Raw genomic sequence first — 26,719 nt, forward strand, 5'->3', positions numbered from 1 at the left:
ATTAACGTCAAATCCTGCAAAAAAACTGTTTATTTCATTAAAAATATATAAAAAGCTTTGAGAGGGATGAGAGGGGTAATAGGTATCCTTTCCTAAAAATACCCCAAAAAATTAAGGTGAAAATAAAAAATATGCTGGTTTTTATGATTCCTATTCGAAATTCGAATCACGTTTACGACCTTAAAAATTACCTTAGGTACGGGCAAGGTTACTAAATTTGAAAGGGTAGTTTTAATACCCATTCTCTAAGGTTAGTTTAGTACCCACTCCGTAAGTAAAGAGTAGTTTTAGTACCCTCTCTAAGGAACGGGTAGTTTTGGTACCCTTACCCTAAGAAAAGGGTAGTTTTAATACCCTTTCCCTAATGAAAGGGATGTTTTAGTACTCACTCCCTAAAGAAAGGGTAGTTTTAGTACCCTTTCCCTAAAAAAAGGGTAGTTTTAGTACCCTTTCCCTAGGAAAAGGGTAGTTTTAGTACCCCTTCCATAAGGAAAGGGTAGTTTTAGTACCCTCTCTTTAAGGAAAGGGTAATTTTAGTAACCTTGCCCTGAGGAAAGGGTAGTTTTAGTACCCTTTCCCAAATGAAAGGGATGTCTTAGTACTCATTCCCTAATCAAAGGGTAGTTTTAGTACCCTTTCCATATGAAAAGGCTAGTTTGAGTACCCTTTTCCTAAGAAAAGGGTATTTTTAGTACCCTTTCCCTAAGGTAAGGGTAGATTTAGTACCCTCTCTCTAAGGAAAGGGTAGTTTTAGTACCCTTGCCCTAAGGAAAGGGTAGTTTACCCTTTACCTAATGAAAGGGATTTTTTTGTACTCATTTCCTAATAAAAAGGTAGTTTTAGTATCCTTTCCTTAAGAAAAGGGTAGTTTTAGCACCCTTTATCTAAGAAAAGGGTGGTTTTAGTTCCCTTTCCCTAAGAAAAGGGTAGTTTAATACCCTTTCCCTAAAAGAAGGGTAGTTTTAGTACCCTCTCTCTAAGGAAAGGGTAGTTCTAGTACCCATGCTCTAAGGAAAGGGTAGTTTTAGTACCCATGCCCTAAGGAAAGGGTAGTTTTAGTACCCTTTCCCTAATGAAAGGGATGTTTTAGTACTACTTCCCTAACGAAAGGGTAGTTTCTCTACTCTCTCTCTAAGGAAAGGGTTGTTTTAGTACCCTTGCCCCAAGGAAAGGGTAGTTTTGGTACCCTTTCCCTTAGAAAATGTGTTCTCTTATCCATTGATGTCTTTAAATTTTCGAAATTCGAAAGTGCGAAGGGGAAGTATGAAGGAAACTACGAAAATTCGAACCCAGTATGTCAATTTAATTTTGTTTGTGTTTCGAAATAAACAAAAGATTTTGTAAGCGCGTTAGGTAGACAATATGGAAAGAGCATTACTTCTTAAATACAACGGTGTTATCAAAATATTCAAGATCAATAAACTAAGGAAGTTATAGCAAATTCAAAGTAACATGGATTATTTCCATATTTTTGAGATTTCGAGCTTGTTTTTTAAAAAAGAAGCTTAGGAATTGCGCTAAGCCTCATTTTTTACCATAAACTACACTACTGTATACTCACTTAAAAAAATTTTTGGGTATCAAAAATTGAAAATTTTATAAGGCTAACCCCTTTCATAAAAAAATGCAAAAAAAATAAAAGTGAAAATTTTAAGAAATGTTGTTTATTTTATGATTCCTTTTTGAATTCTAAATTGCGAAATGCTTTTGGATTTTCGAAATTCGGAAAAATGAAGGAGTAATGGCGTTTCCAACCTAGAAAATTGCCTTAAATATTTACACCCATAAAGATCAATTTTTTGGTAATTTTTCCAAAGAAAGCTGTGAAGTATTGATACCACCAGCACCACTACGAAAAAGGAATGTATTCCTAAGGTCTTTAAATTTAAAAAATTTGAAGTTCAATAATCTAAGGAAGTTACAGCAATTTCAAACTAACATAGATTATTTACATATTTTTGAGATTTTGAGCTTATTTTTTGAAGAAAAAGCTTAGGAATTGCGCTAAGCCTCATTTTTTACCATAAACTTCACTACTGTATACTCACTTAAAAAAAATTTTTTGGGCATCAAAAATTGAAAATTTTATAAGGCTAACCCCTTTCATAAAAAAATGCGAAAAAAATAAAAGTGAAAATTTTAAGAAAAGCTGTTTATTTTATGATTCCTTTTTGAATTCTTAATAGCGAAATGCATTTGGATTTTCGAAATTCGGAAAAATGAAGGAGTTATGGCGTTGTCGACCTTAAATATTTACACCCAAAAAGATCAATTTTTGTGAATGTTTTCAAAGAAAACTGTGAAGTAGTGCTACTACCAGCACCGCTACGAAAAAAGAATGTGTTCCTGAGGACTTATAATTTACGCAATGCGAAGATATGATGGAAAATACGAAAATACAAACTCGGTATATCGTTCAAAAAATTTGAAAAAATTTATGAGTTAAACCGTTTTTGATTTCAAAATTAACCTTAAATATTTATTAAAAGTGAAAGAGATGGTTCCTAAAACTACGTCTTCCTTAGTAAAAAGATACTTAAACAACGCTCTCCTTAGTTAACAGGTACTAAAACAACGTTTTCCTTAGTGAAAGGGTACTAAAACTACACTCTCCTAATGTGAGGGTACCCTTTCCTAAAAGAGATGGTACTAGAACTACCCTTTCCTAAAAGAGAGGGTACTAGAACTACCCTTTCCTTAGCGAGGGGGTACAAAAACTACCCTCTCCTTGGACAAAGCGTCCTAAAACTAGCCTTTCTTCAGCGAAAGGGTAATAAAACTACGCTTTCCTTAGTGAAAGGGTACAAAAACTATGCTTTCCTTAGTGAAAGGGTGCTAAAACTACGCTTACCTTAGTAAAAGGGTATAAAAGCTACGCATTCCTTAGTAAAAGGGTACCAAAACTACGCTTTCCTTAGTGAAAGGGTACCAATACTACGCTTTCCTTAGTGAAAGGGTACTAAAACTACGCTTAACTTATTAAAAGGGTACTAAAACTACACTTTCTTTAGTGAAAGGGTACTAAAACTACGCTTTCCTTAGTAAAAGGGTTCTAAAACTACGCTTTCCTTAGTAAAAGGGCACTAAAACTACGCTTTCCTTACTGAAAGGATACTAAGACTACGCTTTCCTTTGTGAAAGAATACTAAAACCACGCTTTCCTTGGTGGAAGGGTATTAAAACTAAGCTTTCCTTAGTGAAAGAGCACTAAAATTACACTTTCCTTGGTGAAAGTGAAAGGGTACTAAAACTACGCTTTTCTTAGTGAAAGGGTACTAAAACTACGCTTAACTTATTAAAAGGGTACTAAAACTACACTTTCTTTAGTGAAAGGGTACTAAAACTACACTTTCCTTAGTAAAAGGGTAATAAAACTACGCTTTCCTTATTAAAAGGGTACTAAAACTACACTTTCTTTAGTGAAAGGGTACTAAAACTACGCTTTCCTTAGTGAAAGGGTACTAAGACTACACTTTACTTAGTGAAAGGGTACTTAAACTACGCTTACCTTAGTGAAAGGGTATAAAAGATACGCTTTCCTTAGTAAAAGGGTACTAAAACTACGCTTTCCTTAATGAAAGGGTACTAAAACTACGCTTTCCTTAGTAAAAGGGCACTAAAACTACGCTTTCCTTACTGAAAGGGTACTAAGACTACGCTTTCCTTTGTGAAAGGGTACTAAAACCACGCTTTCCTTGGTGAAAGTGAAAGGGTACTAAAACTACACTTTCCTTAGTGAAAAGGGTACTAAAACTACGCTTACCTTAGTGAAAGGGTACTAAAACTACGCTTACCTTAGTGAAAGGGTACTAAAATTACACATTCCTTGGAAAAAGGTACTAAAACAACGCTTCTTTAGTGAAAGGGTACTAAAACTACGCTTTCCTTAGTGAAAGGGTCCAAAAACTAATCCTTCCTTAGTGAAAGGGTACTAAAACTACGCTTCTTTATTGAAAGGGCACTAAAACTACGCTTTCCTTAGTAAAAGGGCACTAAAACTACGTTTTCATTAGTGAAAGGGTACGAAAACTACGCTTTCCTTAGTGAAAGGGTACAAAAACTAATCCATCCTTAGTGAAAGGGTACTAAAATTACGTTTCTTTATTGAAAGGGCACTAAAACTACGCATTCCTTAGTAAAAGGTCACTAAAACTACGCTTTCCTTAGTGAAAGGGTACTAAAACTAAGCTTTCCTTAGTAAATGGGCACTAAAACTACGCTTTCCTTAGTAAAAGGGTACAAAAACTACACTTTCCTTGGTGAAAGGGTACTAAAACTACGCTTTCCTTAGTAAAAGGGTACAAAAACTACGCTTTCCTTTGTGAAAGGGTACTAAAATTACACATTCCTTAGTGAAAGGGTACTAAAACTACACTTTCCTTTGTAAAAGGGTTCTAAAACTACGCTTTCCTTAGTGAAAGGGTACTAAGACTACGCATTCCTTAGTAAAAGGGTAATAAAACTACGCTTTCCTTAGTGAAAGGGTACTAAAGTTTTTTGGCAAGTTTATGGCAAAATAATGTGTTTTGATGCAATTCCTGAGTGTTTTCTTCAAAAAAAAGAATTGGAAATCGCAATATATCCAAACCGGTAAGGAAAGGCAAAAGTCGGGCAGCGCCCCCTATAGTTACAAAGTGGAAACTGTATCTAATTTTGAGCAAATTTTGATGAACCTTGGCGGATGTTGTCAGATGGGTTATTAAACAATTCGTTTCAAATTTGGTGGAAATATGTTCCAACTGTAATAACTACGGTTGAGAAATGACAACATTATTGCAAAACCTTATTCAAAATATGACGAACATATACATGGGAGCTATATCTAAATCTGAACCGATTTCGAGCAAACTTCTTAGATATTGTGGTAGTCGTCGAGGAAAGCATTGTACAAATTTTTTGGCAGGATTGGTCAATAAATGCGCTTGCAGCAGCTCTAGAAGTGAAAATCTGACGATATACATATATGGCAGCTATATCTAAAACTGAACCGATTTCTATAAAATTCACCAGTAATGTCGAGAGTCATAAGAAAATTCATCCTGCCATATTACGAGAGAATCGGTTAAAAAATGAACACTTTATTGCAATTTTTCTCAAAATCGGTCGAACATATGTATGGGAGCTATATCTTAATCTGGCCCGATTTCGAGCAAACTCCTTAGATACTGTGTCGTCGAGGAAAGCGTTGTGCAAAATTTTTGCAAAATTGGTCAATAAATGCGCTTGCAGTAGCTCTAGAAGTGAAAATCGGGCGATATACATATATGGTAGCTATATCTAAAACTGAACCGATTTCTATAAAATTCAACAGTGATGTCGAGAGTCATAAGAAAATCTATCCTGCCATATTTCGAGAGAATCGGTTAACAAATGAGCACTTTATTGCAATTTTCTCAAAATCGGACGAACATATATGTGGGAGCTATATCTAAATCTGACCCGATTTCGAGCAAACTCCTCAGATACTGTGGCAGTCGTCGAGGAAAGCGTTGTGCAAAATTTTGGCAGGATTGGTCAATAAATGCGCTTGCAGTGCCTTTAGAAGTGAAAATCGGGCGATATACATATATGACAGCTATATCTAAAACTGAACCGATTTCTATAAAATTCACCAGTAATGTCGAGAGTCATAAGAAAATTCATCCTGCCATATTTCGAGAGAATCGGTTAAAAAATGAACACTTTATTGCAATTTTTCTCAAAATCGGTCGAACATATGTATGGGAGCTATATCTAAATCTGGCCCGATTTCGAGCAAACTCCTTAGATGTTGTGGTAGTCATCAAGGAAAGCGTTGTGCAAAATTTTTGCAAAATTGGTCAATAAATGCGCTTGCAGTAGCTCTAGAAGTGAAAATCGGGCGATATACATATATGGCAGCTATATCTAAAACTGAACCGATTTCTATAAAATTCACCAGTGATGCCGAGAGTCATAAGAAAATCCATCCTGCCGAATTTCGAGAGAATCGCTTAACATATCACAACTTTATAACAATATTTCCTAAAATCGGTCGAACATATATATGGAAGCTATATCTAAATCTGAACCGATTTCTATGAATTTCGCCAGTAATGTGGAGAATCTTAAGAAAATCCATCCTGCCGAATTTCGAGAGAATCGCTTAACAAATCACAACTTTATTGCAATATTTCTCAAAATCGTTCGAACGTATATATGGAACCTATATCTAAATCTGAACCAATTTTGAGCAAACTTTGTAGATATTGTAAAAGTTGTAATGTCGGGAGTCATAAGAAAATCCTTGCTGCCAAATTTCGTGAGAATCGGTTAACAAATATCCATTTTATTGCATTACTACAGCAAATCGGACGAATATATATACGATTTTTTCCAATTTCAATAGACTTCGTCTCTAGACCGAAAAACATGTCTGTACCAAATTTGAGGACGATCGGATGAAGACTGCGACCTGTAGTTTGTACACAAATTAACATGGACAGACGGACAGACAGACGGGCTTACCTAAATCGAATCAGAAATGGTTTAGGAGTCGATCAGTATACTCATCAATGGTCTATCTCTCTTCCTTCTGGGTTGTTGTGGTTGTAACAATGTGTTATACACTGAGGCGGCAGCCCTTGCCGAAGAAGAACTCCATCGGTTCAATCCGGTACGTACAACCGACTGCCATGTCTGGGTGTACCACAGTAGTGGTGTAGGGTATAAAAAGGAGGCCCCTCATCATTGAGCTTAAACTGTAATCGGTCTGCACTCATTGCTATGAGAGAAGTATCTCCTGTTTCTTAATGGACTGTTCACAGAAAATTTAGTATGTAGTAAAAAAATTCATAAAAAATTTTGCGTTGCCATATGGCAACACCATGCCGATCCCGGTTATCTCTTGGTTAAATATTTTACACTTTTCATTATAAAGTTTTTTTTTATTTTTATTTGTGATTTTCTTTTTGTTCTCATTTTATTTTCAACATATTTAATAGTATCTTTGGTTTTTGTTCTTTTCTTTATCAATAGATGTTTAGGGGGATAGCATTATCATATAATCATAGAGGAGACTTTTCTTATACATGTAAGGGAATTATTTTTTAAGGCATTTGTTCGTGGGTTAGGGTTTCTAGATATCAATTCGCAATTTGAGTTAGTATGGTACTTATAAACTACAATTAATAAATAATATTAAGGTAAAAAAAAAAACAACAAAAAATCAAATAAAAAATAACAAAAGACTTTAAATTTTGTAAAAAAATTGCTTCAATAAAAATTAAAAGATAAATTACAATTTTGTTTACATTTATTTCTAATTGTTCGTTGTGGTTTTTCTCATTTTCTTCTCTTTTACTCTTTTCCTCCCACTTTAAAATACAATATATAGGGATTTTTGTTTTACTTCCTTAAGTTTTGAACTATAAATTCTAAGAATAATTGTTAGGTAGGTAGGTAGGTAGATAGGCACTTTATGTGGGTAATTGAATTATTTATAATCAATTTTTAAATAGGTTTCTATATTACGCATTAAATTTTTTTTTGCTCTCATTTTCTTGGTATTCATTTTTAAAAAGGTATAAAAAGTAATAGTTTTTGTTTATATATATATATATAATAATAATAAATATTTATATGTATATAAATTAATTAATTAATGTTGTGCTTAGACCAAAATATGTTCTCTCTCAATCATTTTCCTCTGTTATCAACAGCTCATATTCCTGGGCAGCAAAACGATCCCAATCCGATGACTGTGAATGAATGAAGAAGAGCATAGTTTTTTATTGGGGATACATTTTGTATATTATGGCCTATCTTCAAAACACTTACATATTCATCTCTCTGCGAGGCGAATGGATCGCGTTGTTCATGATCCAAATATTTCTCCAAATTGAAGAATGTATCAAAGAATACATGTGTCATTTTGCAATTCTTCAAATCACCCAATGTTATGGCATCACGTCTCTTGGGCTTAATCATATCCAACATCTGAAGAATGAAAAATAAAAAAAATAAGAATAAGTTTTGATGTTCTAGACAGAAAATAGACAAATAAGAAAATTTAAGGTAAGTCTTGTTGTAGCCACATGTCTATCTATGGAGGTGGCGATCGTCACCTAGCTCCTATAGATGAACAAACTCGTTCCGGTCCCCAGGACCGATCGCCGAGGGAACATGGTGGCCATTCATTATTTAAAAGCGCCAATAACTCGCCTTGTCATATCGTACATCATAGGCACTCAGTATTTATGCAAGAGCAGGTGTCGCCCGGCCTCTCACTAAGACTCTCTGCTCGTTACCGCTGGGTGTCTGCGACTGCCGTTGCAGCTACTCCGTATGGGGCATTTGATTATCCGCAACCTATGCAAGCGCCCGGTAGCTCTCAGTTAAGCTTCTCGCGATAGCAATGATTGCCACACAGATCGAGGCTCAAAGTTCCAGTCGGTGCTCATAGTTAGCCCGTGCCTGGACGCCAAAGGTCCCAGATGATTGTTTTCGCCTTCATTCTTTATTTTCCATTTTTTAGATTTTTTAGAAAACGTCCTTTTTATCACAAAGCGGGGCTTATACGGTTAGGCTATTTGTCCTAGTATAGACCTTTATTAGAGGCAACAACAAATAAAATGCAGTACTTTCGACGACTAGAATGAACACTAAACAGGAGTTGTTTTTCGACACTCTCCAACATCGACCCCAATAATATACTGGCCACCAGAAACTTGGTAAACAAGGACCTGTTATCCTAAGGACTGCAGTGACGATAACAAGGTAAGTGGAAGTGAAAATAGTGCAGTGATTGATAAGCCTAGTAACCTGAGCCCACTATGATAGCAAGAGAATAAAAGTCCCCAGTAGTTCAGACGTCTCTTATGACATTGTCTTCAAAGACTTCTTTAAGACAATTTGAATCTGAATGCTGAAGTGTCTTACAGATTGTCTCTCATAATATTTGACTGTCGATGAATTCCCTAACCGTGACCACAAACAAATGAGCCAAATTTTTTTTTAATGATAAATTTAACATTGTATATGTTTTTGTCTTCGACAAAACAAACGCTCATGAGACATGATGACATGTTCGTTGATAATGTCGCTTAAAATATCATGCACGATTTTCGCGACAACTACATGAAAATGTCATCAAAGATTTATATGGGCTGTTGCCTATATGTCTTCATCGAGTTAACATGGACATGCAATCATCATTTAAGAAGTCCTGACGACGCGGCCGGCTCGGGTGGTCTCGTTTGTGCAACAACACAACCAAAGAAACTTGCGTTCGTGTGTGTAAGCGAGCAGCTAAAATGAGTGATAGAGAAATACCAACAAATACCTGTCCCTTGAAAAGGTTAATAAAGAAAGCCCTTCCTTGGAAAAAGGTAATAAAACTACCCATTTCCTTGGCAAAGGGTAATAAACTACCCTTTCCCTTGGAAAATGTTAATAAAACTATCCTTTCCCTTGGAAAAGGGCAATAAAAGTAACCCATCCCTTGTAAAAGAGTAATAAAACTACCCTTTCCGTTGTAAAAGGGTAATAAAACTACCCTTTCCAAAGGAAAAGGGTAATAAAACTACCCTTTCCAAAGGAAAGGATAATAAAACTACCCTTTCCTTTGAAAAAGGATAATAAAACCTAGCTTTCCTTTTAAGGAGCGTAATAAAACCACCCTTAGCTTTGAAAAAGGATAATAAAACTACTCTTTCCATTGGAAAACGGTAACAAAACTACCCTTTCCCTTGGAAAAGCGTAATAAAACTAACCCTTCCCTTGGAAAAGAGCAATGGAAAAAGGTAATAAAACTACCCTTTCTCTTGGAAAAAGTAATAAAACTACCCTTTCCCTTGGAAAAAGTTAATAAAAGTACCCTTTCCTTAGGAAAAGAGGAGAAAACTACACTTTCCCTAGGAAAAGGGTAATAAAACTACCTTTTCCCTTGGAAAAGGACAATAAAACTCCCCTTCTTTTGGAAATGGGTAACAAAACTACCCTTTCCCTTGGAAAAGGGTACTGAAATACCTTTTCCATTAGAAAAGGGTAATAAAACTACATTTTCTCTTGGAAAAGGGTACAAAAACTACACTTATCCTTGGAACAGGGTGATAGAACTACACTTATCATTGGAAAAGGGTAACAGAACTACCCTTTCCCTTTGAAAAGGACAATTAAACTACACTTTCCCTTGGAAAAGGACAACAAAACTACCCTTTCCTTTTGAAAATGGTAATAAACTACCCTTTAACTTGGAAAAGGGTTATAAAACTACCCTTTCCCTTGGAAAAGGGCAATAAACCACACTTTCCCTTGGAAAAGTGTAATAAAACTACTCTTTCCCTTGGAAAAGTGTCTGAACTTTTCCTCAAAAAAGGGTAATAAAACTACCCTTTCTATTGGAACTAGGTAATGAAACTACCACTTCCCTTGGAAAAGAATAACAATACTACCATTTCCATTGGAAAAGGGTAATAAAACTACCCTTTCCCTTAGATAAATGTGCAAAGGCTATCCTTTTCCATGGAAAAGGGTACCAAAACTAAACTTCCCCTTGGGAGAGGGTACTCAAACTACCCTTTTCCTTAGAAAAGGGTACTCAAACCGCCCATTTCCTTGGAAAAAAGGTATTAAAGAACTACTAACTAAACAATATAACCTTTCTCTTGAAAAGGGGTACTAAAACTAACCTTTTCCTTAAAAAGTGGTATTTAAACTATCCTTTCTATTTGAAAAGGTAATAAAACAACTATTTCCCTTGGACAAGGGTAATAAAGCTACACTTTTCCTTAGAAAGGGGTACTCAAAATACCCTTTCCCTAAAAATGGGTACTTAAACTACCCTTCCTATTTGGAAAGGTACTAAAACTACCTTTCCCTAAAAAAGGGTACTTAAACTACCCTTCCTATTTGGAAAGGTACTAAAACTACCCTTTCCCTTAGAAAAGGTTACTAAAACTACACTTTTCCCTAAAAAAAAGTACATAAACTATCCTTTCTATTTGAAAATGTACTAAAACTACCATTTCCCTCGAAAAAGGGCAATAAACCTAAATTTTTCCTTGGAAAGGGGTACTCAAAATACCCTTTCTCTAAAATAATTGTTACTTATACGGCCCTTTCTATTGAAAAAGAGTACTAAAACTTACCTTTCCCTTGGAAAAGGTACTAAAACTCCCCTTTTCCTTGGAAAACCTACCCTTGAAAAAATTTACTAAAACTACCCCTTCCCTTGCAATATGGTACTAAAGCAAACATTCCCCTTTGAAATAATAAAACTAAAACTAATAAAAGTACCCTTTCCGATGAAAAAGGGTACTCAAACTACTCTATCCCCTGGAAAACTGTACTAAAACTACCCTTTCACTTGGAAAAGTGCACTAAAACTACTCTTTTACTTGAAAAGGGTGTTACAACTACCATTTATATAATTGATATCCAGAAAATGTAAATTTTTTGCAATTTTTGGATATCAATTATATAATTTCGAGCTTTTTTTTTGAAGAAAACACTCAGGAATTGCGGCAAAACGAATTTTTCGCGATAAAATTCACTGCTATATACTCAACTCAAAATTTTAAATTTTCCCAAGGCTAACCCCTTTCCTAAAAATGCAAAAAAAAATTAAGTGAAAATTTTAAGAAATTAGGGTAATTGTACGATTCCTTTTCGAATTTCAAATCGCGGATTGCGTTTTGAAATTCGAAAAATATACCTTCGACACAATTGACACTGAGACTTTGAACATGCGTTCGTCCCAATCGCCTACTTCCGCGTACCCATGATATAGCATCACGTTCACGCCGTGGGTGAATCATGTCTCGGTGAATACTGAGCTTATCAGCGTTCTGCCCTTGTCCCTCAGCCACTAAGACATTAACTACGAGTTCGTCCAATTCCCTGCTCGTTTACTTCGTGAGTGATCTTGTCGCCCATACGTTTTTTTTCAACCGTCTACTCCTGCCTCACGATGACCTAGTGCTACGTTCGCACTCATTACCACCGCCTTCAGCTTTCTGCGCTTATCCCTCATAGTGCCAAGTTTACGCCGTGAATGAATCACGTCTCGGCGATAAGCTTACGAACAAACATCGCCTAATCAACTTACCTGGCACAAACAATCCTCAAATGGCAGCGATTCAATACCAATCGATTCCATGCGTTGCTGTTGTTCCTCATAGAAATATTCCAACTCATACATGGATAGAACACCATCACCATCGATATCCATGCAACGGAACCAATACTCAATGGCGGTGGGTGTGCGTTTATCCTCCTCCGAAAGCAGGAACCAAACAAAATCTGTGTAGGACATTTTGGGCTCATCTTCAGGTGTTTTCTTATTATCGCTACGTGTCACACAGCCCGAAAAGATGCGCTCAACAATGCGTGTGGAGAGGGCGTGATCACTGTGACGAGCCAAATCATCTTGATTGATAAGGAGATCATGATCCTTATCCAATTCCCAAAATTTACAATAGATAACATAAAAATGTTCATAGCTGAAGAAGGCCATAATTTGATTGATATCATCCTCTTCCTCCAGGAGGGCAATAATCTACAAAAGAAAGGAAGGAAAAGAAATAAAATTAGGAATCTCCTTTGACCAATCATGTGATAAAGAAAGTGATGAAGATGGAGTTAAAAATTATAGACATTTTATAACAGTTAACATGAAAACTGTTATACTGTCATAGTAACAATTTGTTTATGTAAGTGCTGCTATAAGTTTTAATTATATATAAAATATATTAGTGTATGGCAGTATAACAGTCTAACCGTTTTCGGTCAAAAGATTGAACTGTTTTATTTTTTTAAATACATTTTTAAATTATAATCGTGCTTGCTTAAAAAATAAATAAAAATATAACAGTTAACATTATTAGTTGAAAACTATTATATTGGCAAAACTTAAAAAAATGTTTTAAAATACTTATTAAAAATCAAATCTGTTAAAAGTAAAATTAAATATATAAAATATATTAAAATATGGAGTTGCAGTATAACAGTTTTTGGTGGACTACTGTAATTGTTATAAAATGACTCTAGCTTTCGGCTTTTTATTCATCCCCGTCCTGGACAAGCAAGAGTATATAGAAAGGGTTTAAATTTAGTCGTTTTATAACAGTTAATGCAAGAACTCTTATACTGTCATATCAATAAAGAAATATATATTTTTTCAATAGCAGCCATTAGTTCTTACTGTATTGAGGCAGAAATCAACTAAATTATATTAATTTATAGACAGTTATTCAATAACCGAATTATGTTTATAAAAAATTAAATGCAAATATAACAGTTAACGTTATAATTATAATTTTAAAACTGCTATATTGCCATATTTAAAACTTTTCGAATACAGATAAAAATTTGTTTAATGTATGACGATTGTTTATTTATAGTAGTTGACTAATTGACTGTATAACAGTTTCATAAAATTTGTAGTATAACAGATTTTGCTTAATTTCTTCAATTTTTTATATACACATGAAAATTAGAATTGTGTTTAATAAAATATAACAATTATCGTTAATAATTCAAAACTGCTATACTTTTATAATCAAAAAATACTATTTTTTTTACGTACTAATGAAAATTTTAATTATTTTAGGCAAAATTATAAACATAAATAAATGTTATAAGTTAAAACTCTTATACTGTCATAATTAAAAGAAATATTGTATAGGTAGATATAAAATTGTGATTGGACAAAAATCAAATACAAAAAAAAAATAATGTACAGCAGTATAACAGTTTCGATTAATTGCTTTTACCGTTTAATTTTCTGTACACAATTTAAAAATATAATTGTGTTTGGTAAAAATAAAAGAAAATTTTAACAGTTAACCTTATTATTTAAAATAAGAAAAAAATTCTTATTATGGTAAATCAAATATAATATAAACGTATGTGAAACAGCCACCTTACAGTTAATTTCATTTAAAAAATAATAATTCATTTGTCATTCATGTAATACAGTTTTATGAAATTAATAGTATAACAGTTATCGAATAATTGATTTAATTTCTTTACATAGAAATGAAAACTAGAATTGTGTTTAATTAAATGTAAATATAACAGTTATCGTTATTTATTAAAAACGGTTATATTGTCATAATCAAAAAATAAATAAGAGTATACAGGAAAATTATAATTATGTTAGGTTAAAATATAAATACAAAATAAATTTACATATGGCAGTCATTGTATAACAGTTAACGTTATAAGCTGAAACTGTTATACTGTTATTATTAAAAAAATATTTTATAGATACAAATGAAAAAATTGTGTTAGGACAAAAATCAAATACAAAAGGTATTAATGTATGATATTATAACAGTATAACAGTTTTCGTTTAATTACTTTTACAGTTTAATTTTTTAAATACAAATTAAAAATATGATTGTATTTGCAAAAAATTAAATTATAGATTAAACTGTTATACTGTCATAATTAAAAAAAATCTTCTAAGAATTTTACGAAGATCCGAAATATATTAACTTTGTAGGGACGCAAATGGATATTTCGATGTGTTGCAAACGGAATTACTAAAAGAATATACGCCCTACCCTATGGTGTTGGGTATAAAAATATTTCATTGATAAAAATGAAAAAAAAAAATGTGTTAGAACAAAAATCAAATACAAAAATTTTTAATGAATCACAGTATAACAGTTTCGTTTAATTTCTTTTACTGTTAAATTTGTTGTACACAAATTAAAAGTGTAATTGTAATTGGTAAAAATAAAAGAAATACCTAACAGTTAACGTTATTAGTCAAAAACTGTTATAAAAATTCTCATTGTGTATGGAAAAAATTAAAAAATATATTTTTGTATGACAGTAGTTTTATAATAGTTAACATTATTGTTTAAAATACAAAAAAAATCCTATTATGTTAAATCAAATATAAAAAAACTTATGTATAAGGGTCATCCTACAACACTTATTTTATTATTAAGAAAACTGTTATACTGCCATGCTTTAAAACAATTTTATTTTTAAAATACAAATGCAAATTATAATTGTGTTAGGCTTCAAACTTAATATACTATACATCAATGTATACTATTCTAGTATAACAGTTTTCAGTTCATTGTTTTAACTTTTAGAAATTCTTTCACACTATTGACTCCATCTTCATCCCCTTGCGGCTTGTTACTTACCTCTAATAAATCGGATTTTTTGAGTTCGGATATTGTGATCTTACCGGTCCAACTGCGATTCACATTGTAGAATATCCGCGCTATGACTGTGTGGACATATCTGGAATGGAATTCGGTGGCCTCTTTGAGAAAAGCCAAACCGGGATGTGTATCAACCACATCCTGTACCAGCGGGGCCATATCTTCGGGTAATATATAGGAACGCATGCGTTGACCACGCGACAGGATGTAAACGAAACGTGAGGCCTCATCGTGGCAATAGACATTCATTCTAAAGGAGGAAAAAAAAACAAAGAGTAATGGTATTATTAGTGCCATCGAGAACATAAGAAATATTCTCAGCCATGTTTATCTCCTCATGAATATGGGTGACGTTTCTAAGGTATTCAGCCTTATAAAACTTCTTCACAAAAAGCCTAAGCCACACAGCATTTGAACTCGACTATAAAAAGAAAGCCTTTTATGATTGTTCTTAAACTTAAGTAGAACATCACTCATTTATATGAAGAAATCTCCGCTATTCATTTATGAAATTTTCGTGGAAGAATTTTTGTATTTGCCTTTAAAGTCATGCTAGTGCCACTTTTCTTGTTTCTTTACTGAATTCACTTTACTTACTGCTTCCAAAACTCCACAAATCTCTGTCTCTCCACCAGCCCACTATTGTTCTGCTGACAGAAGACCATTACTGGCATGCGCCAATAGTAGGGTAGCCCACAGATTTTCAAAATTTGTGGCAATTCATCACGGGTCACCTGATTATTAGGAAATGTATCGAATGCCGACAGAATGCCACGCAAAGTGCGCTCCAAGGCAATTGTGGGCTGCGGTTTGCCATGGGGAAAGTAAAATCTAAAATGGCAAAGTTTTTATACAACATTCACAATTGCTTTGCAAGATAACTCACCTGGGTATGTAAACGCTTTTGGTATTTCGTATCTCTCTTTGAAGTGAGGTATGATCTGGTGGTGGCGGTGGAGGTGTGGCATGTAATTTGGTCTGTTAATGAAAAAAAAGAACAGATAAGATAATTATTTTATTTTTTTTTTTATTAAATTCAAACTGATTTCCTGAATAGATAATAATGCAATATGTGTTTCCTTTTGGCATAAATCTAAGTGGTAGCCAAGTGCATAGAAATTGTAAATAAGATAATTACAAAGCTATTATCAGAATTATAAGGGTTTGATTTAATATGAAAATACATAAGATATTTGACAGGCTATATACTTCTTGAGATTGAATCTTAATTTCATCCCACTTTCATTTTTACCCTTAGAAACATCATACAATTTAGGTAAAAAGGTGATAGTTTTATGCAAACTCGAAATTGTGCCATCAATTGTTTGGGATATGCATTGGTATTTTATATATATGCACACAGAATCGAAGTTCTAAAGCCATTATATGTTTACAAAAATAAAATTTATTACACAATACCACCACTTTTGGAAAATAATGGATGTCAAAATTTCGATTTAGCAAAAAAAAAATCGGAATTTAGTCATCAGACACTGTTGCGTATACGTTACATGATTTTCTCAATATTAATTCCTATCATTCATACGCCCCAATAACCACTAACATTAAACAAGACAAAACGGTTTACAAAACATTGTGGATTACCAAAAATTTAAGAAAAACTTAGTTATTTATGTTATGGAAAAGGAAATAAAAATAGAAAACACATGTATATGAGTTTCAATAGTTTACATGGGGCGATGACCCTAACTCAGAATATCGGTCTATATGGCAGCTATATCTAAATGTTGTCCGATCTGGACCAGGCAGATGACGGAAGGCGTGAAGCAACCAACTGTTTCAAATTTCAGTATAATCGGGTAACAAATACGGTTAAGAACATAAATCGGCGGATCCGCCTGGACAATATTTGGGGCGAATGGCGGGAGGCTTTTAACAAATCACTGTTTTAAATTTAGGAGGAAATTTAGGAGGATTATAAATGCGCCTTTTATGGGCCCAAAACCTGAAATCGAGATATCGGTCTATATGGCAGCTATATCCAAATCTGGACCGATCTGTGCCATATTGCAGAAGTATGTCGAAGGGCCTTACGCAACTCACTGTCCCAAATTTCGGCGACATCAGACAATAAATGCGCATTTTATGGGCCCAAAACCTTAAATCTAGAGATCGCTCTATATGCCAGCTATATCAACATCTGAACTGATCAGGACCAAATTGAAGAAAGATGTCGAAGGGCCTAACATAACTCACTGTCCCAAATTTCAACAAAATCAAATAATAAATGTGCCTTTTATGGGCAGTGGAACCTAAATCGGTACTAATGGTCTAATATGGTCCAGCCGATTTGAATCATATTCAGGTCGAATGAAGGGAGGCTTAAGGCAACCCACTGTTTAAAATTTCAGCGAAATCGGGTTATAAATGCGCCTTTTATGGGTTTAAAACCCTAAATCGACAGATCGGGATATATGGCAGCTTTATCAAAGTATAGTGTGATATGGGCCATTCAAAAACTTTACCTACATATGAAAAAAATACGGGTCTGGGACAAATTTCAGCTCAATATCCCAATTATTGAAGGCTATTGCGTGATTACAACAAACGGACAGACATACGAGACATTGTTAAATCGTTTCTATACCAATGTGCAGGCCACCTTGGCGCAAAATTTATTATGCCTGCCTATAACGCCTGGTTCAAATCCCGTCATAAACATAAAACCAGTAAGGAAAGGCAAAAGTCGGGCGGTGCCGACTATATAATAGCCTACACAACCTAGTGCATGTAGTATTTTATATATGTAGAACTTATCTCGAAATTTAGACAGACTTTAATTTGGATACCAATTGATATAGCAATTTAGAACCTTGTAAGATTTTCCTACCATAGGACAAAAGATTTGGATTTCCACATCTTTAAAAGGCCATATCGGGTAAAAGATTATATGGGAGTTATATCGAAACCAGTGGACATTTAAGACACATACGGGGACGTAAAATAGAGCATCTCACGCCCTAGATTGTTGAGATGTGACCAAAATTATGGTTTTTACTGCCTTAAAAGTCCATATCGGATGAAATATACACATTGAAGCTATATCTAAATTAGGACTGATTTTAATGAAATTTTGCGCACGTATAGGAACGTAAATTTCAACGTCTCATGTAAAATCGGGCGAAATTGTAGACTATACAGCTCTCAAAGGTCATAACGGATGAAAGATATATATGATAGGTATATCTATATCTAAACCATTTTTATGAAATTTTGCAAACACATATGAAGACGTTATATAAAACACCACATGCAAAGTTTTGTAAAGATCGGACCAAAATTGTGGCTTCTACAGCGTTAATAGCTCAAATCGGATGAAAGATATATATTGGAGCTATATCTAAATCTGAACCGATTTTTATTAAATTTCCCAGATATATTAAGTGCAGTAACAAAGCAGTCCGTGCCAAATTTTGTGGAGATCGATTGAAAATTGTAGCTACTACGGCCATTTAAGTACAAATCGGGCGATACATATATATGGGAGCTATATCTAAATCTGAACCGATTTTTATGATATTTGGCACACATATGTAGACCTCAAATAAAATACCCAATGCCAAATTTTGTGAAGATCGGACGAAAATTGTGGCTTCTACAGCCTACCATATCGGATGAAAGATATATATGGGAGCTATATCTAAATCTGAACCGATTTTTTTCAAAATAAATAGCGTTTGTCCTTTGGCCAAGAAAGTGGCATGTGCAAAATTTCGTGACAATCGGACAACAAATACGACCTGCACTTTGATTACAAGAATACATGGACTCACAGACGGACAATGGGTCTAACTCTTCTCCTTCTTAGCGTTGCAAACAAATGCGCAAATCTATAATACCCTGTACCACAGTGGTGGTGCAGGGTATAAAAATAAGCGGTGGTTATCCCCTCACTCATCTCGCATTTGTAAGGTATCCTGCCATGTTAAAACTTCTTTTCCAAGTGGTGTCGCTATGCGTCACACCGTTCGGATTCGGCATTAAAAGGAGGCTTCTTATCATTGAGCTTAAACTCTCTCTCTCTCTCTCATTAATATGAGAGATGTATTCCTTGTTCCTTAATGACTTGTTCAAATAAAGCACGTGTATATCAAGAATGGCTAAAAAATCATGTTCCACACTTCAATTCGTGGACACAGCGGATTTCCAATTCGGCAGATGCCAATCCAATGGTAAGGACTAAAAAATATACCAGTATGGATGCGTTGAAAGAAGCCATTATACGGGAATAGGCCCAAATACCGACAGCTTACATTCGTGCAGCCTTACATTTTACGAAGAATCTTTGTCTCAAACACTACAAGCATTGCCTTGTCTGCTTTCACAAATACCCATGTCTTGGAATCAAATACCAACGTAGTAACAAAAGTGTCTTGAATAGTGTACATTTCGGCTGTTCCTAAACTACTTGCTTAATCTTAGGTACGGAGCTGGTTACGGCGGTGCTATGGTAGATAAAATTGCTAATCATGTCAAATTCATAGTTGTCAAATTTCTTTGTTTGGGTGTACAGAGCGTTTCCAGTGTCTAGGTTGAAAAGAGGGTGCAGATATTCATCCGCCCCATGCCACTATGGACATACACCTAAGCCAGTAAGCGGCTTGTTGTGAGCTCTAAAAAGTAACCTCGAATAAGAAAATCTATGTTAAGAATTCCGGGCTACTTACAAAATCCTTTATTGTTTTCCATGCCACTCCCCTAAGTTGGTTCATGTCTGGTATTGTGTCTTCACCTAAGTACCGGTATCTTTTCGAAGCTAAAGCCGTGTCCTACACATGCTATCACTTGTCGCACCGTTTGATGTCCCGTTACGATACCAAAAGCTATACTGACCTCCTTCATACTTTCATTCAGTAATAGCCTCGTCCTCTCACGATCCCGTTCACCCTATAGGATTTTCGCCGTCCTACCGACTGTTTTGCTGTTCCACCCATGACCTTAACTCGGACTGCATGGACCCGAAAGGCTTCGGGTTAACCAAGTTTATTGACGGCAGTCCTCTGGCCTTCACCGCCAAATCGTCTGTTTTCCCATTCGCCTTACTCCGCTATGGCCCGGCACCCAAACGATGCGGATTTTGCCATCCTCAGAGAAGGCTCTATCTCCTTCTTACACTGCAAGACTATTCGTTACCTTACCGTCCTGGTTGTTATTGCCCTTATGGCAATTTTACTGTCGGTAAAGATGTGCACACTCTACGTCCTCACATTAGCACCACACCACTCACGCATTCCGTGATCGCCCGGATCTCCGCCTGCAGGACCGTATTATGGTCAGGCAGTCTAAAACAGATCTCCGTCCCTCGGTTCTCAATGTAAACCCCCAGGCCCACTCTGTCCTCTAGCTTTGATCCATCCATGTAACTTGATCTTCCAGATGGCAATACTATGGTTCCGTCAGTCCAAGACTGTGCCGATGGCAGCAGTGCCTCGCACTCGACTTCAAAGTTCATCTCAGGTATACGATTGGAAACCTCTTCCCTTCCTTCCAGTCTTCCTATCGTCGTCTCGAATATACCGATCTCCCGATATAGAGTATTAAGCCCATAAAATGAGCTTTTTTCATTCGATTTGTATGAAAATTGAAACAGTGGACTTGATAGACCTAAAGGGTCTTAGGCCCATAAAAGCCACATTCATTATCCGATTTTGCTGAAATTTTGGACAGTGAGTTGTGTTAGGCCCTTCGACATCCTTCGTCAATTTGGCCCAAATCGGTCCAGATTTGGATATAGCTGCCATATAGACCGACCCTCCGGTTTAGGGTCTTAGGCCCATAAAAGTCACATTTATTATCCGATTTTGATGAAATTTGGGACAGTGAGTTGTGTTAGGCCCTTCGACATTCTTCGTCAATTTGACCCAGATCGGTCCAGATTTAGATGTAGCTGCCATATAGACCCATCCTCCGATTTAGAGTCTTAGACCCATAAAAACCACATTTATTATCAGATTTTGCTGAAATTTGGGACAGTGAGTTGTCTTAGGTCCTTAGAGATCTTCTTTCAATTTGGCCCTGATCAGTTCAGATTTCGATATAGCTGCCATATAGACCGATTTCTCGATTTAAGGTTTTGGGCCCATAAAAGGCGCATTTATTGTCCGATGTCGCCGAAATTTGGGACAGTGAGTTAAGTTAAGCCTTTTGACGTACTTCTGGAATATCGCACAGATCGGTTCAGATTTGGATATAGCTGCCATATAGACCGATCTCTCGGTTTAAGGTTTTGGGACCATAAAAGGCGCATTTATTGTCCGATGTCGCTGAAATTTGAGTTTAGTTACGCTCTTCGACGTCCTTCTTCTATTTGGCCCAGATCGGTCCAGATTTAGATATAGCTGCCATATAGACCGATCTATCGATTTAAGGTTTTGGGCCCATAAAAGGCGCATTTATAATCCGATTTCACTGAAATGTGTAACAGTGACTTATGTTAGGCTATCGACATCCGTGTCGTATATGGTTCAGATTGGTTTATTTTTAGATATAGCTACTGTACTTATTAGTATATGGTCCAAATCGGAACATATTTTGCTATGGGATATAAGTTATGAAATTTTCACCGAATTTTGATGAAAGGTGGTTTATATATATACCCGAGGTGATGGGTATCCAAACTTCGGCCCGGCCGAACTTAACGCCTTTTTACTTGTTCGATTTTCGGAAGACCCTAAGTCTTTGCAAGCCGAATCGTCAACCGATCTTTACAAAATTTTGCACAGTGATTTCATCTTCATTTCAAATTTAACCAAATTTTAATTTTAAACAACTCAACCTGCATACCCGATGTGGTGTGGGTTATCAAAAGGTCGGCTTTCTTTTTGTGTTTTTAAATTTTTTATCCCAAGGAGCTAGGCCAAGCTAATTTACGCAGGAATCTGGGAACTTCTTTGTCTTGTATCTTTACTTATAAATCAATGAAAAGCTGGGTACATAAAAATTTAATTTCTGACTACAACACCTCCATGCCATCCTTATTTTGAAGTCTTTATTTTCAACATTTAATTTCAATAAATTCAGTTTCCTCAATTTTCTTTGTTTTAAGACAACAATGCGATGTGATTCCTCAAAATTCAATTTCAATAGAATTTTCAAAAATTCCTTCAATGAAAAGTTATGAGTGGAGATGAAAAGAGGAGAAGCCTTATTGTAATTGTTCTGTTCTTCATTGCCCATGAAAAAGTAAAAGAAACAATTTTCTTAAATTGTTTATTTATTTCAAAAATTAAATGAAATATTCACTTGGGCTCATCCACATTAGAGTAGATGGTGGAAACAATGTTAATGAACCTCAAATGGAGATGCATATGTATCTCACCAAATTCATCTACAACATTCAGTTAACAGTTTAAATAAATGCCATCATTATTTTTTTTAATACTTGTATATTTCTTTTAATAAGGTTGTCTTTTTCAAAAAAAAAAGTTGTTAATAGAAAAAAGAAATTTAAATTTATTTTATTTGCTTTGATGACCTTGAGTCCCACCAAACCTGGGTGTCCAAAACCAGATAATATTTTATCAAAAATTTATTTAAGCTTCTGATTAATTCAATTGCCGTGTTTCTTTTCTCTCTCTTTCTCTCTACAAACAAGGCAACTAATTATGGCCAATTCCAAAAAACACTTGATAAATTTAAAGATGGTTAGACAACGTTAATTTAATTAGCAAAGCCACGCTAATACACATATATGAATTTCAATTGTATATTAGAGCATATTGACCAAATGCGTTTTTGTTTTGTCTTAACAAGACGCAGAAGGGAAACTTCTTTTATAACAGCATGCGTTGTCAATTTTGTAACTTAGAGCATATGGGATGACAAAGGGGAGGAGGGCTACTAGGTAACTGTTCTGAGTGGCTTTATGATGTAAGAAGAGAGATATGAAAAAACCTGAATGAAAACCCTTCGAGTTGTTTAGGAGAATCACCACGAAGCCCGAAATTTTTACCGGATAATGGTTCAATAGCTGAAGAACAACGAGGCAGTAATAGCCGAATGGTTCCCAGCTGAACTATTTAAGACCGGAGGTATATTCATCGGCTCGTCTGTGCAATCTGAGGTTAGTGTAGCAAATTCTGGCTAAAGAACAACAAAGCAGCAAAAGTCGATTGGTTGTCAACTGAACCATTTAGAATCAGAGCCGAAGATAGATCCTATATATATTGGGTTGCCCAAAAAGTAATTGCGGATTTGCGGGGGCAAAACTTTAGTCTGGGCGAAAATTTCCTGAAAATCGGTTCAGCCGTTTTTGGGCCTACTCGAAACAAACAAACAAAGCGCAGAACTTTTATTTTTATTTAATAGGTTGCTTTAAATTTATTTTATTTTTTTTATTTTATTTTATTTAATTTATTTTATATTATTTTTTTTTTATTTTAATTGATTTTAATTTTTTTAATTTTTTTTTTTTATTTTATTTTATTTTATTTTATTTTATTTTATTTTATTTTATTCTAATTTATTTTATTTTATTTTATTTTATTTTATTTTATTTTATTTTATTTTATTTTAATTTGTTTTATTTTAATTTATTTTATTTTATTTTATTTTATTTTATTTTATTTTATTTTATTTTAATTTAATTTATTTTATTCTAATTAATTTTATTTTATTTTATTTTATTTAATTTAATTTAATTTATTTTATATTATTTTTTTTATTTTAATTGATTTTAATTTATTTTATTTTTTTTTATTTTATTTTATTTTATTTTATTATTATTTTATTTTTATTTTATTTTATTTTATTTTATTTTATTTTATTTTGTTTTATTTTATTTTATTTTATTTTATTTTATTTTATTTTATTTTATTTTATTTTATTTTATTTTATTTTATTTTATTTTATTTTATTTTATTTTATTTTATTTCATTTTATTTTATTTTATTTTATTTTATTTTATTTTTATATTATTTTATTTTATTTTATTCTAATTTATTTTATTTTAATTTATTTTATTTTCTATTATTTTATTTCATTTTATTTTATTTTTTTTTATTTTATAGTTGGCCAACCACTGGTATGGTAGTGATAAATGCCAGCCAAAAATAACTGATCTTGAACGCATAGACTTAAGAAAGAATCATTTTTTTAAATTTTTTTGTTTTATCTTATTTTTCTGTATTTTTTTTATTTTATTGTGTTTTAATTTATTTTATTTAAATTTTTTTATTTTACTTTGTTTTATTTTATTATGTTTTAATTTATTTTTTTTTTATTTATTTTGACTTATTGTATTCTATTTCCTCTATATTATTTTACTTAATTTTTTATTTGATATTATTTTACTTTACTTATTTAATGTTTTTTATTTTATTTATTTTTTTTATTATACATTTATTAACCTGTTTTTTACCTTTTTTTTAATGTTTTAACACTCCACACCTTTTGTTTTCATTCAAGCAATACAACATCCCAACAACAGCATCAGTAGTTCCACACCATTATTGGCGGCATCATCGCCTCCATTACGACTTGAATGAATTTTTGCTAGGCGTCTTTTCGACATTTTTCAATCTTCAATGATTTTGGCTATGGATTTTCGAGTTTTTTGTGTTTTTTTTTTCTTTGGTTTGGGGTAAATCTATTTCAATAATGCGAGTTATAAAATACAAACAAAAGAACCAAAAACAGAAACCAACAACAACAACAAAAATCAAAAACCCCCACACACAGTGTCAGACGCGTCATCGAAATCGACATGGGCCAAAACATTCGTTTCGATTCCACTCAATATCGCACTGTGAGGTGGAATCATCATGAGTGAGTACAATGTAGTAGAAGAACAAAATAGTGGATCGTGCGTCCGTCTCTCTGTCCGTCTGGGCGTCTGTCTGTCCATTCATGTATGTCTGTCCTTCCAATTGGTCTGTCTATCTGTTTTTGGTGGTATTCATTGCTCTGTAGGTGAATGAAAAATAATCAGTCAGGGTCAAGTCATATAAGACCAACCAAAAGCAAACATACATAGAATCTTTTTCTTGCCGCTTCTGTATTGTGGGGCTTTGCGACGCAGTGCAATGCCACAGGGTTGTTGATGGTTATATATTTGCCCTATAACATCATGGGCATCGCAGCATCATCTTCTCTTCACGATGATCCATCGAGAAATTATTGTTTTCTATTTTCTTCAAGAAATTCTATTGAATTTCAAGCGGAACGCTTGATGAGGTCCCTACCTCTACTTCCCCCCTCTCTAGGTTTTTTTTCAATGTGAATGACAGATGAGGATAATGATAAGTGTCATAGGTCAGTTTCATTAGCAGATTATAAATGAAGGCGATTGCGTCGTTGTGACTAGTAGTGAGCTGATAGTCAGTCAGCATGTCTGATCATCTGAATGTGCCTTAGCATCATCACACCAATGAGGTGGTATTCCAAACATGCGATAACTCAAGACAATTTTCTATTCATTTTTTTTTCGCATACATATAAGAAACTATTTGCAAAGCAAATTTTTGCTACATTTTAGATTAATTAATTGCAATTAAGAAAATGAACAAAGTGAAAAAAATGATTAATGAAATTTAAAATTTTATTAGTGCAGCGCACACGCTGTTCATTACGAGGCATGAGTATAAGGTAGGAAAAAAAACACTTTGAAATAAATATTTATTTATTTTTAATAAAAAAATAAAAAGTGAGCGAATGATCATTGGTCAATATTTTCGAAGATTCGATACCAAGCATTCAGTGTCATTGACTTAAGCTAAGGTAAACTCATGGCAGCAGCACCACTAAACCAACCATGAGGGCAAGTATGCGATATTATGAAGGCATATGAAGAAAGTAAGGAATTTCTAGATTTTTTTGTTGTTTTTGTTGAAGAAATTTCCTACCTTTCCAATGTTTGATTTGTTGCCTATCCATAAATCTGAAAATGATTGCATACCTGAAATTCTTTGCCCAAAATTTTCAAATGGCATATTAAGTCAGCAATCAATTCACCTCAACATTTGGTATATCTGGCATGGATGGATGGTTAAAGGTGAGAATAAAAATTCTCTTCCCCATTTCAATTTATTTAGTATTTGATTGTTGTTTTAGTATTGAAATTGTTATTGTTATCTCGCAAACTCTTGTACATCTCACAATTTATGTAAATAAAATTGAAAAAATAAAACACAAAATTTACTGAGAAATATTCGTACGCATGAAATTTTGTGCAAATACAATATTTCACACCACCAAAAAGAAAATTAACATAAATTTTAATTTGTATTTTCTTTTTTTGCTTTGCATTTAAAAAAATCTTAATTTGTTCCATGGAATTGTAAAATATATGTTGATGACAGATTGATCGACTGTTTAGACACGAAATCGATTAAGAAATTTCACTCTAGGAGGGATTCATATATGAAAGTAAAGGCAAAAATGTATCCCACCCATCTGTGTGATGATTTACCCAACCATAGTTATCATAAGGCAAAAAAAGATTTGCTTCATAGTTCAATAACCTCTACATTTCATATAACCAAAATCCGAATCACATGGTCTCGGGGGAACATTGTTAAAAACGATTGCGCACGGCAATATTCGAAATTGAAAAA

At 33.9% G+C, this 26,719-nt stretch overlaps 1 protein-coding gene across 1 annotated transcript in view; it reads right to left on the bottom strand.

Moving 5' to 3' along the window:
- Positions 1-6,904: 6,904 nt before the first annotated feature.
- Positions 6,905-26,719, bottom strand: part of LOC106092328 (mucin-5AC) — a 51,631-nt gene continuing 31,816 nt past the window's right edge. The window contains exons 4-9 of the mRNA XM_059362552.1: positions 16,033-16,124; positions 15,744-15,977; positions 15,126-15,396; positions 12,068-12,517; positions 7,798-7,956; positions 6,905-7,718 (exon numbers count right to left, since the gene is read on the bottom strand). Of these exons, the coding sequence (XP_059218535.1) occupies positions 7,653-7,718; positions 7,798-7,956; positions 12,068-12,517; positions 15,126-15,396; positions 15,744-15,977; positions 16,033-16,124 (1,272 nt within the window). The 3' untranslated portion in view covers positions 6,905-7,652. The remainder of the gene's footprint in view (positions 7,719-7,797; positions 7,957-12,067; positions 12,518-15,125; positions 15,397-15,743; positions 15,978-16,032; positions 16,125-26,719) is intronic.

This window comes from Stomoxys calcitrans, chromosome 2, assembly GCF_963082655.1.
Source record: "Stomoxys calcitrans chromosome 2, idStoCalc2.1, whole genome shotgun sequence".
In the NCBI taxonomy this organism is placed as follows: Eukaryota; Metazoa; Arthropoda; class Insecta; order Diptera; family Muscidae; genus Stomoxys; species Stomoxys calcitrans.